General features: G+C 57.7%; 1 protein-coding gene across 1 annotated transcript; it reads left to right on the top strand.

Moving 5' to 3' along the window:
• Positions 1–14,015: 14,015 nt before the first annotated feature.
• LY6D (lymphocyte antigen 6 complex, locus D) lies at positions 14,016–15,353 on the top strand. Its single transcript, XM_012648017.1, has 3 exons — positions 14,016–14,067; positions 14,847–14,945; positions 15,118–15,353. Exons 1-3 carry the CDS (start codon positions 14,016–14,018, stop codon positions 15,351–15,353), a joined length of 387 nt encoding a protein of 128 aa, XP_012503471.1.
• The last annotated feature ends 6,922 nt before the right edge of the window (positions 15,354–22,275 follow it).

Raw genomic sequence — 22,275 nt, 5'->3', positions numbered from 1 at the left:
TAAGCACTCACTGTGTGTGCAAAGTCCTCAGAGCCACACCCGCCCTGTGTAAAGCAGCCCAGCTGCCTCTGGCTTCCAGGCAGCCTCCCAGCCCTAGAGCCTCCTGTAATCCTTCTCCCAGAAACAGAGGGTGAGCCAGTAGCCAGATGTCTTGTGCAGTTACATGATTTCAGCCTCTCACAAGCCCAACAGCCTGGGCTGTTATTATTCCAATCTTGTGGGTGAGGACATTGTGGTTCAGACAGGGGACAGGGACAGTGAGAAGTGGAACCCAGATCACTTCTGAAGTCACCTCTCCTATATGCATCACGCTGCCCCATCCCTTACCCTGTCCACCAATCACCCCTTCATCCCTCCACCCTTCCATTCACCCACACCCACCCATCCAACTTTCTACCTGTCCCTCCATCCACCCACTCATCCTCCCATCCCCCATCCATCTACCACCCACCCCCTATCCATCAACCCTCCCATCCCCAATCCACCCTCCCATCCATACATCCCCTCATCTCCCCATCCATCTACCATCCACCCCCCATCCATCAACCCTCCCATTCCCAATCCACCCTCCCATCCATACATCCCCCCATCCCCCCATCCATCCACCCACACATCATCTCCTCCATCTCCTGTCCACCCGCCCCCCCACCGGTCCACACATCCATATTTCCTGATCTCCTGGTCTTTCCCTGGTTTAGCTGATGTGGCTCCACTACAACCTCTAGAGTCCCTGTCCCCTCCCAAGAGGCAGCTGCAGGGAGAAGGGGGCCGGTAAGTGCGTGAGTTTGTCGGTGCTAGGGACGCCTTGGGCAGAGAAAGGGGATTGTCAGTGAGACTAGCGTGGGGACAGTCTCCTCCGCTCCACACCTACCCCTCCCTCACACTGAGAGCCTGACACACACAGGCAGGGCAAAAGGGGACAGAGTGGGGAGCCACTACCACGTGCCACGAAGTCCTTAGACCCTCAGCCCTATCCCAGAGGACCCCGAGCTCCGGTGGAGGGAGGGAGGAAGAGGAGGTGCAGAGAGGGCGAACTTGGGTGGGCCCCAAGAAGGCAGCCTGGCACTTAGCTCCCCACTCCCAGCCCAGAGTGACCAGCCCCTGCTTCCTTCCCCCAGCCCAGGCCCTGCACTGCCACGTGTGCTGCGGCCATGAGCACTGCGAATCTTTGGTGGAGTGCGCCCCGACCGACAAGTACTGTGTGATCACGCGGGCGAGTGAGTACGGGGGCAGCCCGCCCCGCCCCGCCCAGCACCGCCCCCTTCACACCCGCTTCAGTTTCTTAGCCCCGCTGCCGCCAGGCCCGCCCACAGGCACCACGCCCTGGTCCAGAGCTGACACCACTGCCCTTGGCAGGATCCCACCACGGCCCATGCCCAGGCTGTCAGTGGCAGACTAATGCGTCTACTTTAGTAGCCATGCATTTATGCGAGTGTGTTACAGAAAGCCCCGCAGCTCCCCAGTAATACTGTCAGAACAAGACCAAAAAGGGGCTTTACAGTTTAACTGTAGACTAGAGGGGGGGTCCATTTAAAATATTAGGGAGGGAGAGGCGGTACTGAAGGCACAGCTCCCCTTGGAGGCGTCCATCTGCACTGTCTCCTGCCATAATCTCTATCCCGGGGTGCTGCTCACTGAGCCTGGAACTCTGGCCCCTCCATGTGTGGCAGACCAGCCTCCCGCAAGGTGCCCTGCTGGCACCCTCCCCGCGTGCGCCCCAGGACAGACCCTCTCTTTCCTCTGACCTCCCATGGACCCCTCTGCTGTCTGGTTCTGGCCTTAGCTGAGCTAGGGCCCAGCACTCAGGTGTAGGGGGGGGACACAGGGGAGAGGGGTGGGAGTGGGGAGTTGGTGGCAGGGTCTTATAAGGCTACAAGAGCTTGTGGAGGCCTGAGCAGGGTTGGGAGGTGACAGAGCTGCGGGCAAAGGCAGTAGGTCCCTCGCCAACGATGACCCCTCCATGTCAAAGGCCCCTCCAGCTCCACTCAGAGCCACCCGTGTTACAGAGAGACGCAGTGCCCTGCCCAGGGCCGGGGCTGTCTCCCGCACCATGCACTGCACCCCAGCTGGCCAGCTGGGAACAGCACACCCCCTGATGCCTCTAGGACCCTCCTACCTGGCTGGGCAGAAAAGGGCCCTGCCCAGAGACACCAGCTCTGTCTCTCTGGGGGGGCTAGGGGACACCCCCACGCCCAGGCAGGGACCGCCCAGGAAGAGGCCGCTCCTCCCTCCACCCCCAGATTTCCCCTGGGCTCCTAGTGAGCACCCGCAGGCGCTGGGCCTGCCACTGCACAAGGCAGGAACAAGGACAGGATCCATAGAGGGACTTTCTAGGGGGAGGTGGCCATAAAACAACGAACCACAAAGCAAAGGGGCTCTGGAGAGACAGAGCCGGGAGGGACAGAGGGGCAAAAGGGCACTCTTCTCCCCAGGGGCCCCCAGTACATCCAGGACCCCTTGGGCCCCCCTTGCCTGAAGGAAGCCTCAAGTCTTACACTGGGATGGGGCCAGCTGCCCTGGGGGCTTCTCTCAGACTCCCCAGGCTACGCCCCTGCCTCTCCTCCAGCCTCTCCTCCCTGTGCATGCACCTGTCCGTCCATGGGTCTGCCAGGCAGCACCTCCTCACGCAGAGATCCGTGGGGCCCTCCCCGTCTTCCAGGAGCCTCAGAGGTCACAGCTGAGCCTGACCATGTGGAAATGTGGGTGCCAGAGCTGACACTTGGGGAGGGCGGTCATCAGAAGGGCAGCGTGGGCAGGAGGCATCCAGAAACAGTAACCGGGGGGCATAGGAGCCTCTGGGAGACTGAGGAAATCCAGGCGACGCCTGCACCCACCCAAGTGACCCCAGCAGGTGACTCCAGGCCCAAGACCTGCTGGAGTTACTACGGGTGGGCGGAGGAGGTCTGCCTGGCCCCCGCGGGGTCTGGAGGAAAGGGCCCTGGGTGGTCAGTCCTGACCCTGCGGAGCAATAGGCCCCATGTGGTTTCATCCGTCTTCTGACTCAACCCTCAATAGCCGCAGCTCAATATCCCCCCGTTTCTCAGGTGAGGAAACTGGGGCTCAGATCCCACCCTGCCCCAGCGAAGAGGTGGCCAGGCTCCCATTGGAGCCCAGGGCCTTCTGTCTCCAAACCCTCTGGCTAGTGACTCACAGACCGGCCTGTCCCATCTCCCCAGCAATTACTCAAAAATAGGGTCAGTGAACACTGTCTCTGTTCCATTTTACCCATGGAACAAAGCTCCTTATTTTATTTAAAAAATTTATTATTTTTAGAAGCAGGGTCTCAGGCTGGAGTGTAGTGGCTAATTTTTCTATTTTTTTTTTCGTAGAGACAGGATCTCATTATGTTGCTAGGGCTGGTCTCAAATTCCCGACCTCAAGCAATCCTCCTGCCTCTGCTCCCAAAGTGCTGGGATTACAGGCCTGATCCACCACGCCTGGCCCTTTTTAAAAAGCCGAGCATAAGCATCACTAACCACCACGTTTAGTTAAAGAATCATCTCTGTGCTGCTCCAGGCTTGGGAGGAGGGCATGCCCACAGAGGTGGCACCTGAGGGGTGACTCAGCCTTTCCTCTCAGCCCCTTATGTGGATTACCGCTGGCTCTGGTGCTGTCCTTAGTCCAGGAGCCACTTGTATCCATCCAGACCTGGCGGATCTGTCCCTCATCTGCCAAGGCCAGGACATTTAGAACTTGACTGTAAACTCCACTGCTAACTGCACAGGGCTAGTAACTAACCAGCACCCGCCACGCACCATGTCCTGGCCCTGCCCTCACTCTCCTCAGAAATTCCTTCATTTAAACCCAAAACAATCGCAGAGGGGGCTTCTATTACAATCCACCTTTTCCAGACCAGGAAACTGAGGCACAGACTGATCAAGAACCTTGGGATAGAATCCCCCAGCCCCACCCGTGGTTCCTGCGCCAGCTTTGAACAAGAGGTCCATTTGGCCGGGGTTACTGTTTCCAGAATGTCCTGAACAGTGTGGGTTAAGGGAAGCAACTCGCCTTTCCCCACAGCTGCTGGGTTCTAAGCAGCCTGCTGCATGGTCACCTCAGGAACGCTATTGTCCCCACTGTGTGGGTGCAGAAGCCCAGCAAGTCTGCCACGAGGCAAGCCCCCTGGCAAGGCCCCAACGCTGTCTCCTTATGGGACACGAGACCATTTCACATGACTTTCCTGTGTCTGATCAAGGCTGAGAGCCAGGGCTAGGCCACCTCTCCACCTCTCCAGAGAGGGAGTGGGAAGGGAGGTGGGAAACTGGAGGAGGGAGGAACCCCCAAATCCCCCTGTCCCAGATGTCACAGAGGAGCCTGGTCTCTCTTTGGGACACATCCCCCCAAGCTGCCACCTCAAGGCCCCACAGGCATTTGGAGCCCCCAAAGCACGCTGTGGCCGTGGTGTCCCCGGGTCCCTGAAGGTGGGGTGGGAGCACGACTCGCAGCGCCCACAGACCCTCCTCTCTCCGCAGCCAACCCAGGTGGCATCCTGGTCATGAAGTCCTGCTCTCCAACGTGCCCCAATAGCACCGTGTCCTCCGACGGCCGTGCCCTCTCTGTCTCCTGCTGCCAGGGCAGCCAGTGCAACCGCAGTGCAGCCGCGAGCCTGGCGGGCAGCCTCGGAGCCCTGTGGGCCAGCGTTGCAGCCAGCCTGCTGTGGGCACTGCTCCGGGCGGCCTGCTGAGGGCCCAGCCCTGGGTCCCTCTGGGCCCTCTCAGCACGGGCCCCTCTGCAGCCTCAGCAGCTCCCGCACCCCGCCCTGTGGAGAAGGGTCCTGGTCCGCTGCCACTCCCCTCCTTCCTTCGCCCAGGCTGCACCCACCCCTCCCAGTCTTGGAGGGGCCACAGCTCTGGTGAGGGAAGCTCTGCCCCTGCCTCAGGGAACCACCCGATGGGATACCCCAGAGGGGAGCACCTGCCCCAAGACCCCACCTCCAGGACACCTTCGGCCCTCTGCTGGGGTCCTGGAGACCCCTCGCCATCTGCCACTGGAAAGAGCCCCCCCCAGCTCTCCCCAGCACCTCTACCCACATTTCAGGGGCTGGAGGTCCCTCCTGCTCAGGCCCTGCCTGGCAGGACCCTCCTCAGGTCCCTTGGCCTCCTCCTGTGCCAGCATGGCCCTTGCAGGAAGGACAGGCTCAGAGGCTTGGTCTTTGGACCCCCGGGGCTATCCATCCCCTCCACCAGTCGCTTCTCAGCCCTCCTGCCTTCCTCTGCTCATCTCCTGGGCTCACTCGCCTCCCCTGCCCCCTCCCACCCTTCCAGTCCCCCTGGGCTACTGCACGCACCCGTCACCCTGAGACACCCTGAGAAGGGACTTGTCTCCAGGCTCTCACAGGGGGCCCAGTCTTCAGGCCAGAGCCCCCAGCCCAGAGACCTCTTCAGGAGAACGTGGGCCTTTCAAATGGTCCCCTGACTGCCCACTGAGGGATGGACCAGGCCACCCTGGGGATCTGGGCCAGGCGTTGGAATGGGGGGCGTCCATTCTCACTGGGTGTCAGGTGGGGATCAACCTAACCCCGAGCAGTGCCGTCTGCCAGCCCTCTCCAGGCTGTTGTGAGAGAATAAAACTACAAGCTCAGCTTGGTCCTTCTCCAAGATGTCGGCTCTGGGGACGTTTCTTGTTGGTCAGCCTCACCCTCGGGGAGGGGAAGGGCCCCACCAGAGGCAGCGGGGACACTTTACAGAGGGAGGGGAATCCCTGCTGCACAAGCTCGGGGTGGGAGAAATGCACTTGCCTGCTGCCTTGGAGTCCCGTGTCTGCCAAGCCCCTTGGCTAGGGTGGCAGAAACACAATCCCAAGTAGGAGTGTCACCTGGGGTCCTCTGGGGAGCTCTTCTGAGCCTCACTGTCCCCTGTCAGCGCTGCCCCCTGGATGCTCACATCCTGTGTGCTCGGTCCTGGGCCCTGCAGGGTGCCCCCACACCCCACACCCCAGTCCTGTGTCCTTGTTCGGCCACTCAGGCCTCCCAAGACCATGTCTCCTCCCAGAGCTGCTCCTGGGTGGCAGGGTGAGGGACCCCACCCCCCAGGGCTTGGCTGCCCTGGCAGGCACAAGGCCCTTGCTCAGAACCCACCCAGGGTTCCCTGCTGTGGGACCCAGAGTCCTCACCCTCCTGTCCTGCCCTCTTGGGCTCGGAAGCCAGGCAGAGATGTCCTCTCCCTACACCCTTAATTCCTCACATCCCTTCCCTAGGTGACCAGGACAAACTCCCTGGCCAGGTGAGTGGCAGTAGGCCTCCAGCCAGCAAAGGCTGCTCCCACAGCCAGGGGCAGGTCCGGGGATGAGGGGTTGGGGGGAGGGGGGCCCCCCACAGGCCAGGGGCTCCCACATCCCACAGCCCAGAGAGTTTCCACAACCTGAGGCAGGAGTCCCACAACCCTGGGGAGTTCCCACAGCCTGGAGGGTTCCCACAGCCCAGGGACGCCCACAGCCTGGGTGTCTGAGCCTGGGAGGCCCCTAGACAGGTGTTCGCCGCCTCTGAGAATTCACGCAGGTGTGTAGGCCAGATGTCCAGCCTCCCTAAGCCTCTGCAGCCTCCACCCGCCCAGTGGCCAGGCCTCCTGGCAGGGAGCCTCCCCCAGACTTTCCCCACCCGCTGGCCCGAGAATGCTGGCAGCCTCCCGCGCCCTCCCCATGGCCGGGCTTTTCTAGCAGCTACCTCTTCAGCCTCCCAGGGCCGCTGCCTGCCCTTGGTGTCCAGATTCGAGTTCCCCACCTTTGTGCTCTGCACATCCCTGCCGGAGCCCGTGCTGAGGCCGAAGGAGGTGCTCCCAGCGCCCAGGACGCAAAGGGCTCAGGCCAGGGGGAGAGGGCTCCTTCTGTCTCATGGAGGCTTCTCCCCATTACTGCGCCTTGAGTGTCTGGAGGATAAGAAAGGACAAGGTGGGCTGAGGGGAGCTGGGCGAGCCGTGAAGCCAGGCTGTCAGGATGCCCTCAGGGTCCTTCAAGCCTCTGGCACGACCTCCCCGCGTGGCCCGGCTGTTGGGCTGCAGGGACGCACGGGGTGGTGGGTACGGGGCCCTGTGGGGGCAGCCAGCCCAAGAGCAAAGCTGGGTTTTCCTTTCCTAAGGAGGGGGGGGTCCCTGATTGTCTTGTCTGATGGGACTTCCCAGCCCTCCTGACTCTGGAAGGGCCCCACGCTTTAGGGCAGCCCCCACCCAGCAAGTCACAGCCGCATGGATGCGGCCAACTTCTGCAAGAGCACCAGGGCCAGGCTGCAGAAGTCGGGGTGGGGCCAGGGGACTGTTTCCACACAAAGGTAACCGACTCCCTCTCTCACAAAGAGCTCTGTGGACCTGCCTGGCCCCACAGCTCCTTGGGCGCAGCTTGGTCTTCGGGAAGCCTGAGTTCTCCCCCTGCCCCCACGCCTTCCCCACAGTCACAAAGCAGCACCACTCAGAGACAGCCTCCTGCATACCAGGTACCCCACGGCTTCTGGACACCACAGCAACAGGCACAGTCCCTGCCCTCATGGCAGGAGAGGCTGGGGACAGTAAGCAAAGTGACAAACCCTGGTGGACCTCAGTGCCTGGCAAGGGCCATGCGGGAAGAAAAGGCCTGGGGGGCTGCTGAGATGAGGACGGCACGTGCAAAGGTCCAGGGGCAGGGAAAGGCTCAGGGACTGTGAGGAGACCCTGAGGTGGGACAAAGTGGGAGCCAGGCCACACGAAAGTGGGCAGTGCACGGCCAGCCTGGGCAGGGCCCCAAGCAAGGCAGGGAGGCTGGGCAGATGCTAAGAGCATGGGGAGCTCCGAGGGAGGTTGTGGGGGGTGTTCTGTCTGACCCAAGTCCAGAGTGTGCTCCTCCTCAGGAAAGCAGTGTGGACCATGGCAGCACTGGCGTGGGGGCAGAGGAAGAGAGGTGAAGGGGGCCCCAGGACTGGGGAGGTGTGGACTCGGACGAGGGGCGGGGTGCAAGTAGGTTGGGACACGTTACCCCTGAAATGCCCCAGGGAGGTCTGGGTGGGGCAGGGGGAGGGACTGGGCTCAGACGAGCTGGGGCCAGACAAAATGACACATGTGAAGCGGAAGCTAGGGCTGGCTCTGTGGCTAGACCCAGCTGTGACAGCCAGGAGTTCTGGAATGAAGATGGGGTTTTCTCAGGTCCCCTCAAGCCAACCCGGCTCTGTGTGACCTGGGTTCATGGTCAAGGCTGCCCCTCTGTCCCCGGCACAGTTTGGGGGGATCCTGGCAGCCACATCCCCTCCACAGAGCACCTCTGCTCCCCGAGGACCCGCCTACCCTGCCCTCTTACATAACCTCCTGGGTTGTGATGACACACCTCTTGATCCCTTAAGCTCTTAAGATTGTGGTTATGAGCTGGGCTTGGGACCCTCCTGCCTCTCTTGAAGGCTTGTCCCCACACCTAGAGAGGACTGAAACAATATGCAGAACTCCTGGATGAACCGAGCGCCAAACTGGGATCCCGGGGGCCACGAGTCTGAGTGGAGAGTGACCAGGCAGCTGTTCCAGCCTCAAAGCTCAGCAGCCACCTGAGCCCGGGGCTGGATGGGGTGTGTGCTGGGGGACAGAGACAGGCCTCCTCAGCCCCCAGGCCATCCATGCAAGGGCAGCTCACACTGCCCTGTGAGAGGTTCTGGTGCCAATGACAGGCAGAGGACAGGGCACACAGTGCGTGCATGTCAGATATTTCTTTCCTTCTTAAGGGCTAGGATCAATGATGTCCTCCCAAAGGCTCCTCCCACCCCCCAAGTTATCATTTAATCTTTAAAAAGTATGTGTCTGCAGGCTGGGTGTTGCCAGCCCAGAGCTGCCACTGACCGCCTGTAGACCCGAGGGTCTCAGAGCCTCCTGTGGCTGGACTCTATGAGCTTTGTTAATTACTGTCTTCTCTTGTCAGGGACAGGTGTGTGTGAATAGGAAAGGGAAGAGTGGGGAGGGGAGAGAGAGAGGGAGAGAGACATTATTGTAACTATCTCCTAGAGGACACATAGGTAGTCTGAGGGCAGTGCCCACTGATGGGGACATCCCTCTGGAGACAGGGCCTGGAGGGACAAAGCCACTGCAGACCACCAACTAGCCCTTGCCTGCAAAGTGCTAAAGGCCACCACCTCCACAGTCTTTCTGGGACCTCCCCCGGAGCTGGTCTGCACTGACTCACAAGAGAGACCCTTTGGTGGGGCAGGAACTCCCCAAGGTCAAGGAGAGGACCACAGGGAGAGTAAGAAGGTGAAGGCCTGTCCTGAGGGCAGGGCAGCTGGTGGGAAGCGGCCCATCCACAAGGGGACAGTCTGGAAGGATGTAGTCAATGCCTTGGGGCTCTCCTCACTAGGGACTAGGGAAAAGCCACATTGTGCCAGCAGCACTCACTTCGTCTGTGTCTCCCTCAGGTGGTCAAAAGGTCTGACTCATTAGTTCACCCTTCCTGGGTCACTTGTCTTCACAGGCTCTGTCCATACCTGACATCTCAGAATGCATTTTGTTGTCTTTATGGAACGGTACTCTGAGAAAGTAAGCTCTGTGAGGGTGCAGGTGTTCCTTGTTCGTATCTGTATTTCTACATATAACCCAACATGCTGTCTGGCAAACAACTGGTGCTCTTCAAATAATACTTACTGGATAGATGGAGGGACATATGGTAGATTGATGAATGGATAGATGGATGGATGAGTGGATGGGTGGATAGAGGGATGATGGGTGGATGGGTGCATGGGTGATGGATATGGATAGATGGATGGATGGGTGGATGGGTGATGGATATGGTGGATGGATGGATGGATGGATAGATGGGTCAATGGGTGGCTGGGTGGCTGGGTGGATGGGTCAAAGGGTAGATGGTAAATGGATAGATGGGTGGGTGGATATTGGGAGCAAATGAAGGCAGGGGAGTAAGGAAGGAAAGTGACCAGGGCTCTGTGTTCACCACCCTCGATCCTACCCCATTGAGCTAAGAGTTGGCAGCCATAAGCTCCAGGCTACAGCAAGAGGTGGAGGGAGCTGTGGCATAGCAGAGGGGAGACCCCAGGAGTTGTGCATGAGCACAGACTCCTCTGTCCTTCCCTAGAACCCTGGTGGGAGCTTGTCCTAACGTGCAGAGAATGAACCACCTCCAGGGTACCTGATTCCCACTCAGATTCTTTGAGTTCCGAAATTCTAAGGTTCTGTGTTCTGCAAGCCCATACTGCTAAGAGCCTGCAGTCCTGTGACTCTGAGATCCCCACGGTTCCTTGGCTCTGTGGCCACATCCCTCTGCTGGCCTCCCCCACCTCATGCAGGACCATGAAGCCCTCAGTTCACACCCTGAGAGCTTCTCCCTCATCACCCAGACTTTGGCACTGGGCACCCCTGGCCAGACCCCTGATTGCCAGTGCCTCAGAGGGACACAGCAAGTTGTCTGATAATTAGGGCCCACCCAAGGGCTCCGTGGAAAGGTGTCCTTATGCTGGTCCCAGGTGCTGGTATGGTGCCAGCCTTCACCTGTGGGCACCACCAGCCAGGCCTGAGAACTGGTTTGTTTTTCCTGGAACTCAGGAACCCAGGGGCCCAGTCCAGCCCTTCCTGGGAACAGGCTGCACCCCAAGGCAGGGTAGTGTTGCTCAAGCTCTGCCCTATCCATGCAGCTGCTCCCTGGATTTGCATGCTGGCAGGGCAGGAGGGAGAGGCCCAGCAAGCCTGCGGGCCCCACGCGGAGGGGCAGAGCCATCTCTGAGCCCAGCCCCTGGCCCAGCCCGTGGAGCTAACTGCACCCAGCAGCCAGGCCCAACAGTGGGGGAGGTGCTGCTGGTGGCCAGGGTCCCAGAGGATGATCTAGGACGTGGGCAGGGCCATGCCAGGCCCTGGGAAACCTTCCCCCACCTCATGGGAAGCAGGTGACAGAGACTCATGTCTGAGGCTGTGGCTCCATGTGTAAAGGTGACTCCTGTACCAGGAGGGAGGAGTGGGGAGGCTGAGTGTGGGGGATGGGCTCAGGCCTGAGACCAGGCCCAGCTGTGGTGATGAGAGGAAAGCCTGCCCCTCTCTGTGCCATGCAAGGCCCCACCTGTGCAGATGCGTGACACAGAGGAGAGCAGAGCAGGCCCGAGACACTGCATCACTCAGCTCCCTGACTCATGGAGCATTCACCCAGCCCCTGCTGAGGAAAGAGGCAGAAAAGGGATGTGACACACCAGGCCACACGGGGCCTGGAGCCTGGGCCCTGACACCCTACCTAGCCACCCACCCTTCAGGTCTCAGCTTAGATGGCCCCGCCCAGGTTGGTCCTCCCGAGGCCCCCAAGCCCCAGGTCCCTCGGCCTCCCTGTGGTCACACTCCTAGGTGTGTGCCACATAGCAACCGATTGTGTCTCCTCTGCCCTCATGGTCTGGGGGCCCTGGGCTGGGCCCTGCCTCTCCCCTCTCTTGCTCTCGTTATACCCACAGTGCCGGGCATATGGCAGGTCCTTATAAGATGTTGAATGAATGAATGAAGCACCTCAGGGCAGAGGGAAGCATTTTGGAGCCCTAGGGCTGTGGCTGGGACTGTGCACTTGCCATGTGGCCACCTGAGGCTGAAGAAGCCCCTCCCCATGCCCCAGGGTTTGCCGGCACCTCCAGCCCAGGGGCCTGACTTGTCCACTTGGTGTCCACCCCAGGCCAGGGTAGGGCGTAGGGCTGCACTTTCAGAAGGCCCGGAGTATTATGCTGTGCCGCCCTGAGTCAGGCACTTCCCTCTCTGGGTTCCCACACCCTGTGTGATGCCAGTGGCACAGCACAAGGGGAGAGGGCAGGAAGGTGGCAGGGGGCATAGCAGGGAACCTCGGAGGCCCAGGCTTGCTCCTCTCTTGGGAGACTGCCGGGGACAGGCAGCTCACATCTTCGAGGGCAGCCCTGCCTCCTCCCACAGGACTGGAAACCCAGCTGGGGCCTCGGCTTCCATGCCTGCAGTCCCCCAGGAACATGGCCACAGTGGAGCCTGAGGCGCCCCGCAGGACCTTCTCCAGCCCAGGCATGGGGAGCCCACCACCCCGGGGCCCTACACCTAGACCCCCACTCCCAATTCACCTGGCGTCATGGACCCTGCAGCTCCACCAAACCCAGCAGGAATCCCAAACCTGTTTTTCCAGCAGCTTCCATGCCCCCTGGCCCCAGTGAGTCACCCTCCCCACCTGACCTCCCCACCGAGTCACTACCCTGTCACCAAGCTCTGAGCTCTGCTTCCCAAGGCCTCTGACAAACCCTTGCCCAACCCACTGAGGCCTTGCACTGGGCCTCGTGTGCAGGGAAGCCCTGAAGCTGGGGGCCTGGTTTTCCTCTGGTGGAGGTGTGGACCCCTGTGTCACTTGCCTTGTCCAGTAAGACTCCAGCTGCCCTGAATGAACCCCGTGAGCCTGGGACCAGCCAGCAGGACCAGTGGCCATACCAGGCACAGTATGCAGATGCGGGGCTGTCTCGGGGGCTTCTCCCTGCTCCCCTCCTGGGTTTCCGAAGGCACTGCCTCGTGACCCTTGTGCCCTCAGGCAGGTCCTCCAGGTGCAGTGACTGCTTCAGGGAGAGTCACATGGAGCCTTTTCAGAAAGCACATGTGCTGTGGCTGTAACTTTACCCCACCTGGCAAGGGAGAGGCGAGGCCCAGCACAAGAGCCGGCTTGCCCAGGCCATACCAGGAGGAGGGGCCGAGGGTCTCCAGCCCAGGTCTGACCAGCCCAGGGCCCACAGTGCTCCAGGCACCTTGGCCTGGCCCAGGATCCCTCCCAGCAGCAGGCTGGCCCTGCCCGTGCTTGGTGCATGTCCACAGGCCTCGGGCAGGGATGGCTGGTGGGCCAGGCCAGGGCTGATCTACATCTGTGCCCCCAACCCACTCACCGTAGCCTGACCCACCAGGGCAGGGGCAGAACGAGGTCTCTGTGGGTCCCACTCACTCCACCCAACAAGGGGCTGCCAGGCTCAAGTAAGCAGGTAGACGGGGAAGCCAGCAGGGAGAGGGGTGCACCCTGCTGCAGGGGGGCGGGGTCTCAGAGACCCTCTGTGAGTACAAAGAGGGTGAAGGTAGGATCTGCCTCCCACCTACTGGGCACCAGACCCCAAACCCTGCACTGGGGCCCTGGGCACCGGGGACCTGGCCCTGATGAGCTAACAGTCTTGGGAGGACCAGGGCAGAGACAAGTAGGGCAGAAACCACAAAGTCGGATGGTGACACTGTTCCTCCAGGTGGCGGGGGTCGAGGGGAGGTGGGGAGCAGAGGGGTCCTGGGCCCCCGGAGGGTGGCACGGGGCTGGTGGAGAGATGCAGGTTCCTCGGTTGCTCCCTGTACAATGAGGAGTTGAGTCCTGGCCTCCACCCCCTGCCCCACCCTCCAGGCCCCCGGGTGCCTACAACGGTCCTAAGAAGGGTCCTCATGGTCCTCACCTGGCCCAACACTCTGCCTGGGGGTGGCCTCTCCATCCGCCTCCCACACCCCAGCAGCTCATGCCACCCCAAGTCCTCCCACCTCAGCTGGGACCTTTGCTTCTGTGGGGTTCCTTTTCTGGAGCTCTGCTGGGTCGACCCAGCAACCTAGCCCAGAGCTCAGGAAGGCAGGGCCAGGCCTCCTCCTGCTGCCTCCCAGCCCCTGGGCACCCAGCACAGGCTGCCACCCTGCGGAAGGGACTATCCGAGGGTGGGAGTGCAAGGACAAAGACACAAAGCTGGAGATGGAGACGGAGAGTGGGTGGCAGGTCAGAGACAAAGTGACCCAGGAATGGATGGACAGCGAGAGAACAGAGACACCCAGAGACACAGAGACCAGGGCAGGCAGAGATGGAGACAGCCACAGTGAGCTGCAGTACCCGGAACCGGGAAGGACAGACACTGGGGGCCTCTGTCCTCGCCACCCTCTGGGCCCCAAGGGAGGGGGAAAACTTCTGCCTGGAGAGGAGGCCAGGTGAGAGCTGCGCTAGTGGGTGTGGGCCAGGCAGGGTGGGGCAGATCTGGGAGGAATGCCACTTGCTGGCTCTCTGCCCACCCCCGCCCCTCCCGCATCCCAGCTATAAGGCCTCCGGAGAGGAGGAGCCCCCACTGCTCCCAGACGATGCCAAAGATGAAGACCATCCTGCTGCTCCTTGCTGCCCTGGCTGTGGCCGTGGGGCCAGGTGAGGGGCTGGGCCAAGGGGACTGGGTGGGGTGGGCTGCTCTGGCCTGTGTGCCAGACCCTAGCCTCAGCCAGGCTGGGCCCACCTGGCTGTCATCAACCACTAGAAGTTCTTGACCTTTAGGCTCAGGGAACCCTGACATTATGGGGTGCTAGACTCTTAGAATTTAAACCAAAATGAACCCACATCTTAACTTAATGGGATCAGATTTTCAGTATTTCAGAATCTGAGAATTTTAGAAGGAACCCACGGAGTCATAGACACTCTGAGAGGCAGTAGAGCCGGGAGTTATCTTGAGATGCCTCCCCCTGGGGTCACCCAGCCCCTGCCACCAGCCCCTCCTGGTCCCCAGCTCCCTCCCAGGACATCCCAGGAGGTGACCCAGCCCTTGCCCCCACAGGCTCAGAGCAGCCAAGCTAACAGCCCCCAGAGCCTCAGCTCAGTCAAGCCCTCAGAACCATCGCTGTCCACTCTGCCATGTCCTGAGAGCTGCTCTTAGCATGGTCCCAGATCTCCCTGAGCCCCTAGGGGAAGGGTCTGCGATGCACTGCAGCCTGTTTGCTTCCTCACCGTTCCGCAGACAGGGCACAGGGTGGGACACCTGCTCCAGGTGGCAGCACCTGAGCTGACATCTGAGGCTGTATTCAGGACATAAGCCTGGTAGGGCCCCAGACTCAGAGGGGACGGGCCTAGGGCAGGGGGAGTGGGACTCTGTTCAGGAGGGGTCTTTGGGGGCGGTGGGCCAGGCCCCACTGATCCCCTGCCACCCTCACCACCAGCCCGAGCTCTCCGCTGCCATGTGTGCACCAGCACCACCAACTGCAAGGAGCCACAGACATGCTCGGCTGGCTCTCGCTTCTGCAGGACCATGACCACGGGTGAGCGGCATCCCCAGGGCGGTCAGCAGGGGTGATGTGGGGGACAGCTTGCTTGGTCACAGTGTTGCCAGTGGCCCAGAGGTGGAGGATGCCAGCCGGGGGCTGAATGAGGGGTGGTGTGAGTGGGGGAGAGGTGGCCGCCAGGCCTGACCACCCCGATCCCCCCACTCAGTGGAGCCTCTGTCGGGGAACCTGGTGAAGAAGGACTGCGTGGAGTGGTGCACACCCACTCACACCCAGCAAGGCCAGGTCAGCAGCGGCACGAGCAGCACCCGGTGCTGCCAGGGCGACCTGTGCAACGAGAAGCTGTACAATGCCGCACCCGCCCGGGCCCCACTCGCCAGCACTGCCCTCGGCCTGGGGCTGGCCCTTGGCCTGCTTGCCCTCCTTTTGGCCCCCAACCTTTGACACCCCCCAGGGAAGGGCTCTCATCCCTTTCTCTCCCTTTCCTAGGGGTTCAAAGCCCCTCCCTAGCCGTGATGGGGGTGCAGATGCCCTAGTCTCCCTGGAAGGCCTGGGGCCAGGCCCTGGAGCACTAGTGACTCGGGGTAGTCCCTCAGGGTGAGAGGAGGCAGCTCCCAGCAGCACAGAGGGCAGAGGACAGAAGTCATTCTGGTCCCCTCTGATTTTGTACTGATTCTGTTTGTTTACCGTTTCTTTTTCTACTCAAATCTCTGCACGGGAATAAATGATTTAAGACCGGTGTGGTGTGTCTATGCTATCCCGGGAGTGGGGGACGCGGTGGCGGGATCAGGCCATTCAAGTCCCCCCGAGCCTCTGACACTTGTCACCCGGGGCAGGTCGTGGAGTGTGGCAGTGTGGGAATGATGCCTGAAATGCCACCATCAGCCCCCGCTGGGCGGTGGGTGGACAGGATCCTGCCCAGGCACCTCCCTCACAGCCCCCGGAGGTGGAGGGCATTCCTGGAGTGAGGTCTGAGTGGAGTGCAGTGCAAAGGATGTAGGACCCCCACAGCACTCAGGGGAGAAGGGATCCCCCACCCCACCCCAGGCCACATCCCTGAGACATTGGTCCAAGAGCCTCCAAAGGGGCTGGCTCAAGACACTCCAGGCCCAAGCCCAGCCTCGGAGCTATACAGGCACTGACTGCCCACAGCCATGGCCCAGGGCAATTCCAGCTGCCTGGGGTGACCCCATCCCTGGAAGCCCAGAAGCCCCCGTGACCAGACCTCACCATGCAGAGCCGGAAGGGGGTAGCGTGCTCAGAGCACATGGGCTAGGTGAGGTTGCCCAGAGGCAGGGAGGGTTCCAGGCTCACTGCCTGGGTTCTGGCAACTTTCTGGGCATGAGGCTGTGAGGAGGCGTGAGAGCGGGAAGCCAGCAGGCATCCAGCAAGCAGCCCTTCCCACTGGGGAGGGCCAGAGCTCCTGGCAGGCCTGCCCCACTTCCCAGCAGCCACTCCCTCCCAGGCCTTGCTGGGGGGTGGGGGGGGGGTCCGCACAGGCTCTGACTCCCACTGGGGCTGGCACCCTTGCAGACTTGGCCTGGAAAACCCTGTGGTGGCAGCTGGTGAGGGGCCAGTGGTGCTTTCTGGCCCTAGGTCCAGGCACTCACCCCTTCGCTCTCACACACCACAAGACAGGCGTCGGCACTGTCCCCAGTTCCAGCGGAGAGCCCGGGGTGCTGGACAGCCTAAGAGGTGGAGGTGGAGTGCGGTTTGGTGAGGCCATTGCCCATGACCACACGGCCATCTGCCTCTCCTGGGCCACAGAAGAGGGCTCTGGAGGGCTGCCACCCAGGCCAAGGCATCACAGGCAGGGCTTAGTCTGGGGTGAGCTTCACTGCCCCACCCTCAACTGTGAGGCCCCTTCTCTACACCCAAGTCCCGCCTCCCAGGGTGGCTTGGGTGGGCTGCTTCTTGTCCTAACTGGGCAGTTCAGTTGCCAACATGTGTCCTTGGCACTCCCCGGTGTAGCCAGCACCCTGTCAATGCCGCCTGTGGTTGTAACTGGGGGCCCCGGCCATGCAGGGCTGCAGGTGTCCCCCTCGCTGTGCTCCGGCTCAGGAACTATTCCAGGTGGGGGCCAATGCACCCCGGTGGCCTCTGGAGAGCTGGGTGTCGGGGCACCTGCGAAGGGAGAGGCATCCTCCCTTGTGCTGGCCAGCGCTTGCCCACAGCCCCATCTGTGCCCTTTTCTGCCCCATGCTGAATGGTGGCCAGAGGAGAAAGGCACCTGGACCTGGGAGTCGGGCGGAGAGCAGAGGGCTGAGTGTCCAGGCTGCAGACCACCCCATTTCTACGTGTGGAAACCAAGGCTGGAGAGAGGAGTGACTGCTGCCCTCCCACAGCAGGCTGGCCACAGGAATCCAAGCCCAGAGGACAGGGACATCCACCTTGGGGGAGGGGAGGGTGCTCTGTGCCTAGTCCATCCTGGAGACGGCCTGGACATGGGAGACAGCTGCACATTCATGGGAGGGCAGGCTTCCCGCTGGCCGCAGCAGGGCCTGTGACGTGGCAGGACTCCAGACCAAGCCCCAGAACAGTCCTAGCTCCCAGCCCATCACTGCCCTCTGACCCCAGCCTCTGAGGGTCCCCATCCCAGAATCCCAGCCACTTGTCTGCCTCTGTGACCCCACTGGGTAGCCCCTTCAACTGCCCTAGCCCCACCGTGACTGCAGCCCTACCCTAGCAACAGCCCCAGATCAGGGCCTGCAAGGACCAGAGGTGGTGGCCCTCTCTGACTACCCCCAGCCCTGCGAGTGTGGACAGAGAGGCTGGCCCCTGAAGGAGGGTCTCCCTCTGCCAGGGCCCACACCCAGAACCTGCACATGCACAGTGATGTCTGGGGCAGATGATGACAGTGTAGGGTAGGGCTCAGCCACTTTGAGGTGCAGCTTGTACCCAGGGCCGGGGCTCTGACCTCCTCATCGGGTGCAGGGCTGCCTCTCCAGCTCATCTGGCACGCTGAGACAAAATTTTCCCTATGCCTTAATAGAAATGCTAAAATCAGTCAAAGTACAATTTCCAGACAAAAGGCTGCTTTTCAGGGAGATTCTGCAAAAAGCAACTGATGGTGCCTTCTGAGAAGGGACATCCAGACACCCACCCTTTTGAGGCCCCAGTGGGGCCTGCGTTCCCAGCAGAAGGAAGGAACCGAGGCCAGAGGGGCCCCTTCAAGCCTACCCTGGACTCCTGAGCCCTACAGAGGGTGTGGGGGTCGCCATCCTGCCCAGGAGCAGCTAGGTGTGGCTTACGACAGACTCCTCTCTCTGGCCCTGCCGTCCAAGCAAGAACCAGTTTTGAGTTTAGCAATCTTCTCTACTGGTTTTCTTTTTCTATTTTATTGATTTCTTTGGCTCTTATTTTTGTTATGTCCTTCATTTTCCTTACTTTGGCTTTGACTTGCTTTTTTTGTTCTAGTTTCTGAGGGTAGAAGTTTAGGTTGATGTTTGGAGAACTTTCTCCTTTCTAACAAGAGCATTAGGGCAAAACTTCCCTTTAAGGCCCCTGTGTCCACCAACTTTGATGGATGGTATTTTCATTCAGTTGGAAATATTTTCTAATTTCCTTTTTTGGTTTCTCCTTTGGTCCATAGGTTATGTAGAAATGTGTTGTTACTTGGTTTCTAAGTATCTGGGGATCTTAAAGATATATTTCTGCTACTGGTTTCTAATTTAATTCCATTGTAGTCCAAGAAAATGATCTGCATGATTCCAATTCTTGTAAATTTATTGATTTCTTTTGTTTCATGGCCTAGAATATGATGAATCTTGGTGAATGCTCTTGGTTAATAAAGGTGTGTTCTCCTTCTGAGGGGTAGCGTCTTATACAATCAGTAGGTCACGCTGATTGGTAATGTTGTCCAAGTTTTCATCCGTACAGATTTTTTGTCTACTTCAGTCACTTATTGAGAGAAGAGTATTGAAATCTCCAACTGTTATCAGGGATTTTCTTTTTCTCCTCTTCGTTCCACCAGGCATTGTTTGTTGCTTCGTGTATTTTAAGGCTTAATTGTTAGGTGCATGAGCATTTAGGATTGCTGTGTCCTTGTCGTGAACAGACCCATTTATCATTTGGTAATATCTCTCTTTATGTTCTTCACTCTAAACCTACTTTGATATTCATGTAATCATTCCTGCTTTCTTTTCACTGATTCAGCACGGTATATTTTTTTCCATCTTTTTACTTTAAACCTATTTGTATTTTTTATATATCCAGTAAGTTTCTTGGCTCTTTCTTTTTTTATCCAATCTGGACAACCTCTGTTTTTTGAGGTGTTTAGACCACACAGTGTCATTATTGGTGTGTTTGGGTTTAACTCTATGGCCTTGCTATTTGTTTTCTATTTGTCCCATCTGTTATTTTTTCCTTTTTCCTCCTTCTGCCTTCCTGTAACTGGTCAAGTTTTTATAATTCTATTTTATCTCCTTTGTTGATTTATTAGCTAGAGCTTACAGATTTTTCCTTCCATTCTTTTTTTAGTGGTATTTAGTGTTTTTGTACACGTCTTTAACTTATTAGTCTACCTTCGAGAAATATTATTACCATTTCACATATAGTATAATAAATTTGCAGCAGTGTATTTCCACTCTCCCCCTCCTGATCTGTTTGTGTTACTGTGGTCATACAATTACTTCACACTTGCTAGAAATTCCATAATACATTGTTATTATTTTGGCTTCAAGCAATTATCTTATGAAGTGATTCAAATTTTTTTAAAAATTGCCTTATATTCCCCATTTCTGGTGCTCTCCATTTCTTTGCACGGATTCCTATTTCCACGTAGTATCACTTCCCTTCTGCCTGAAGGATTTCCTTTAACATCTCTTCTAGAGCGGGTCTGCTGGGGGTGCACTTTTTCTGCCTTTGTATTTCTGAAAAATTCTTTACTTCACCTTTATTTTTGCTGGGTATATAATTCCAAATTGACAGGTTTGTTTATTTTATGGGTTTTTTGTATTTTAAATACGGTGTCATTGTGTTGGCTTGCATTGTTTCTGACAAGAACTCTGCTGCTGTCCTTACATTTGATGCTCTGTATATATGTCTGTTTTAACATTTTTCTGTCACTGGTTTTAAGCAATTTAATTATGATGTGTTTTCGTGTGGTATTTTTCATATTTCTAGTGCTTAGGGGTTTGTTGAGTTTCTGGGTTCCATGGGTTTCCAGTGTGCATCAAGTTTGAAAACATTTTGGCCACTATTTCCCTGCATATTTTTTCTTTTGCTTTCATCCTCTCCTCCCCTTCTGGGACTTCAGTGACACACAGTGGGCCACTTGAAGTGGTCCCGTAGCTCTGTGATGCTCTGTTAATTTTATCAGTCTTTTTTCTTCTACGATTCCTTTTAGTAATTTCTAATGCTGTGTCCTCAGGTTCACCAATCTGTCTCCTCCAGTCTAATCTGTTGTTAATCCCACCCAGCACAGTTTTCATCTCAAATCTACTTTTCATCTTTAGAAGTTTGATTTGTATCTTTAAAAAAAAAAACAAAAACAAAAAAAAAACTCCTACATGTTCATGTTCTCTTCTACTTTCTGGAACCTATGAAATATACTTACAATACCTGTTTTAATATCCTTGCCTCCTAATACTTCATCTGTGTCATTTCTGGGTCTGTTTCTAATCAGTTTTTCTCATTGAGGGTCACATTTTCCTGCTTCTTTGCATGTGTGGTGGTGTGTAATGAATGCTAGGCATTCAACTGAATGAATTCTGTATTGTTGGGTGCTGTATATATATATATAGAGAGAGAGAGAGAGAGAGAATATATATATATACAATATATAGTATATATATATAGTATAATATTAGAGAGAGAAAGTATTCTTTTAAGTAATTTTGAGTTTTGTTCCAGGATGTAATTAAGTGACTCAGAGACAATCAGAGCCTTTCAAGGCTTGCTTCTAAGCTCTGTTACTTGGGACCAGTGTGCTGTTTAACCTAAGGCTGACTTGGCCCCACTGTTGGGGCAGTTGCCTTCTGAGCACCCGGCTGGATGGGCAATGGAATATGATGTCTGTCCTCCCAGTTCACACGGATGAACTCTTCCCAGCCAGTGTGAGCTCTGGGAACTGTTTTTGCCTGCTCCTTGCACGTTTGGGGGTTCTTTGCACATTTGTTTCTTTGCACATTTGGGGGTAGCTTCCTCCAGTGCGAGCACTCACTGATCGGTACTCAGCTGAATCTCCCTCTCACAGACAGCTCTCTCCAGACTCCCGCCCTGTGAATTCTAGCTGCCATGGTCTCCTGGAATTCTCTACTCTGTATGTCCAGTTGGGAGACTATGGACTCCCGTGGTCTTTGGAGCGCGGCTTTCGGAGAAGGAGCGAGAAGAGCCGGAGCCACAGGCCTGGCCTGACTCAGGCCTTCTGCATCCTGGGGTTGATGCTCAGGAACTGGATCATAGAGAATTTGTTGTTCCCAGGAAGGCGGAAGTCTAATTAGCCCCCCAGGGTGGGGCCGGTTCAGTTCCCTGCTCTCTAAACCCCTTCCCAGAGGGCGGGCATCCCGCCCTCCCTGCAGTACGTTCTGTACCTCGTTTCCTTTGTTCCTCCTGCCCTGTGCTGCCTGTCAAGCAATTTCTGAAAAAATGTAATTTGTATATTTTGCCCCAGTTTTTAGTTGTTTAAGGCAGGACGGTAAATCCAGTTCCCGTTAATCCATCGTGGTGTGATGCTGGAGCCCATGACAAACCCTGGTTTTGACCTAGGCATTAATTGTACGTCACCCCCCAAAATAGAGTGTGAGCTCCATGTGGGCGGGAATATTTGGGAACGTTTGTCCGCTGTATTCCCTGCTGTACCCCCACCGCGGCACACGGGGGCGCGCGCCACCACTTGGCAACAGAGTAACCAACTGTCCCGGTTTGTCTGGGACCCAGGGATTCCCGGAACCAGAGTCGACTTACCTAGTAGGGGCAGGGGTCTGGGCCTCGGGCCCACAAAAATGTTTATAATCTCTTTTAAAGAAAATATTAGCTTTTAGGTCAAAGAAAATGTTTTGGTTTTTTTTCACATTGGAAAAAATGAACATTTTAGGACCCATAAAAATCTATTAAATTTTGCATAAAACAGCAAAAAAATGAGGTATTTAAAGTTATATTAACGTAATTATTTCATATTGCTATCATCATGGTGGGAGGGGTCCACGAAACAGCGGAGGCTGTCAGGGCTTGCTTTGTTAGGTGGGGACCCCAGGTCAGCTCTGGGAGCCGCTGCGCCCCGGGCTGCCCGGCCTGAGTCTCGCTGGAGGCTGGGCCGTGGGGCTGGGGGGCGACTAAACCGCCCGGCGTGGCTGCGTGAGGAAGTGCGGCCGCGGGGGAGGATTCCGCCTTGGGCGGATTTTGCAACAGGACCCGGTGGAGATTG

The sequence above is a fragment of the Propithecus coquereli genome, unplaced genomic scaffold, assembly GCF_000956105.1.
Source record: "Propithecus coquereli isolate 6110/MARCELLA unplaced genomic scaffold, Pcoq_1.0 Scaffold28, whole genome shotgun sequence".
NCBI lineage: Eukaryota > Metazoa > Chordata > Mammalia > Primates > Indriidae > Propithecus > Propithecus coquereli.
This window is presented reverse-complemented; position numbering and strand designations above follow the sequence as displayed.

What these genes read in the sequence shown, in the direction of transcription:
- LY6D (XM_012648017.1), top strand. Translation starts at nt 14,016, where the DNA reads ATGAAGACCATCCTGCTGCTCCTTGCTGCCCTGGCTGTGGCCGTGGGG. An exon ending in GGCTGTGGCCGTGGGGCCAG is followed by an intron (nt 14,068 to 14,846) that starts GTGAGGGGCTGG and finishes CCTCACCACCAG; the next exon opens with CCCGAGCTCTCCGCTGCCAT. An exon ending in CTGCAGGACCATGACCACGG is followed by an intron (nt 14,946 to 15,117) that starts GTGAGCGGCATC and finishes CCCCCCACTCAG; the next exon opens with TGGAGCCTCTGTCGGGGAAC.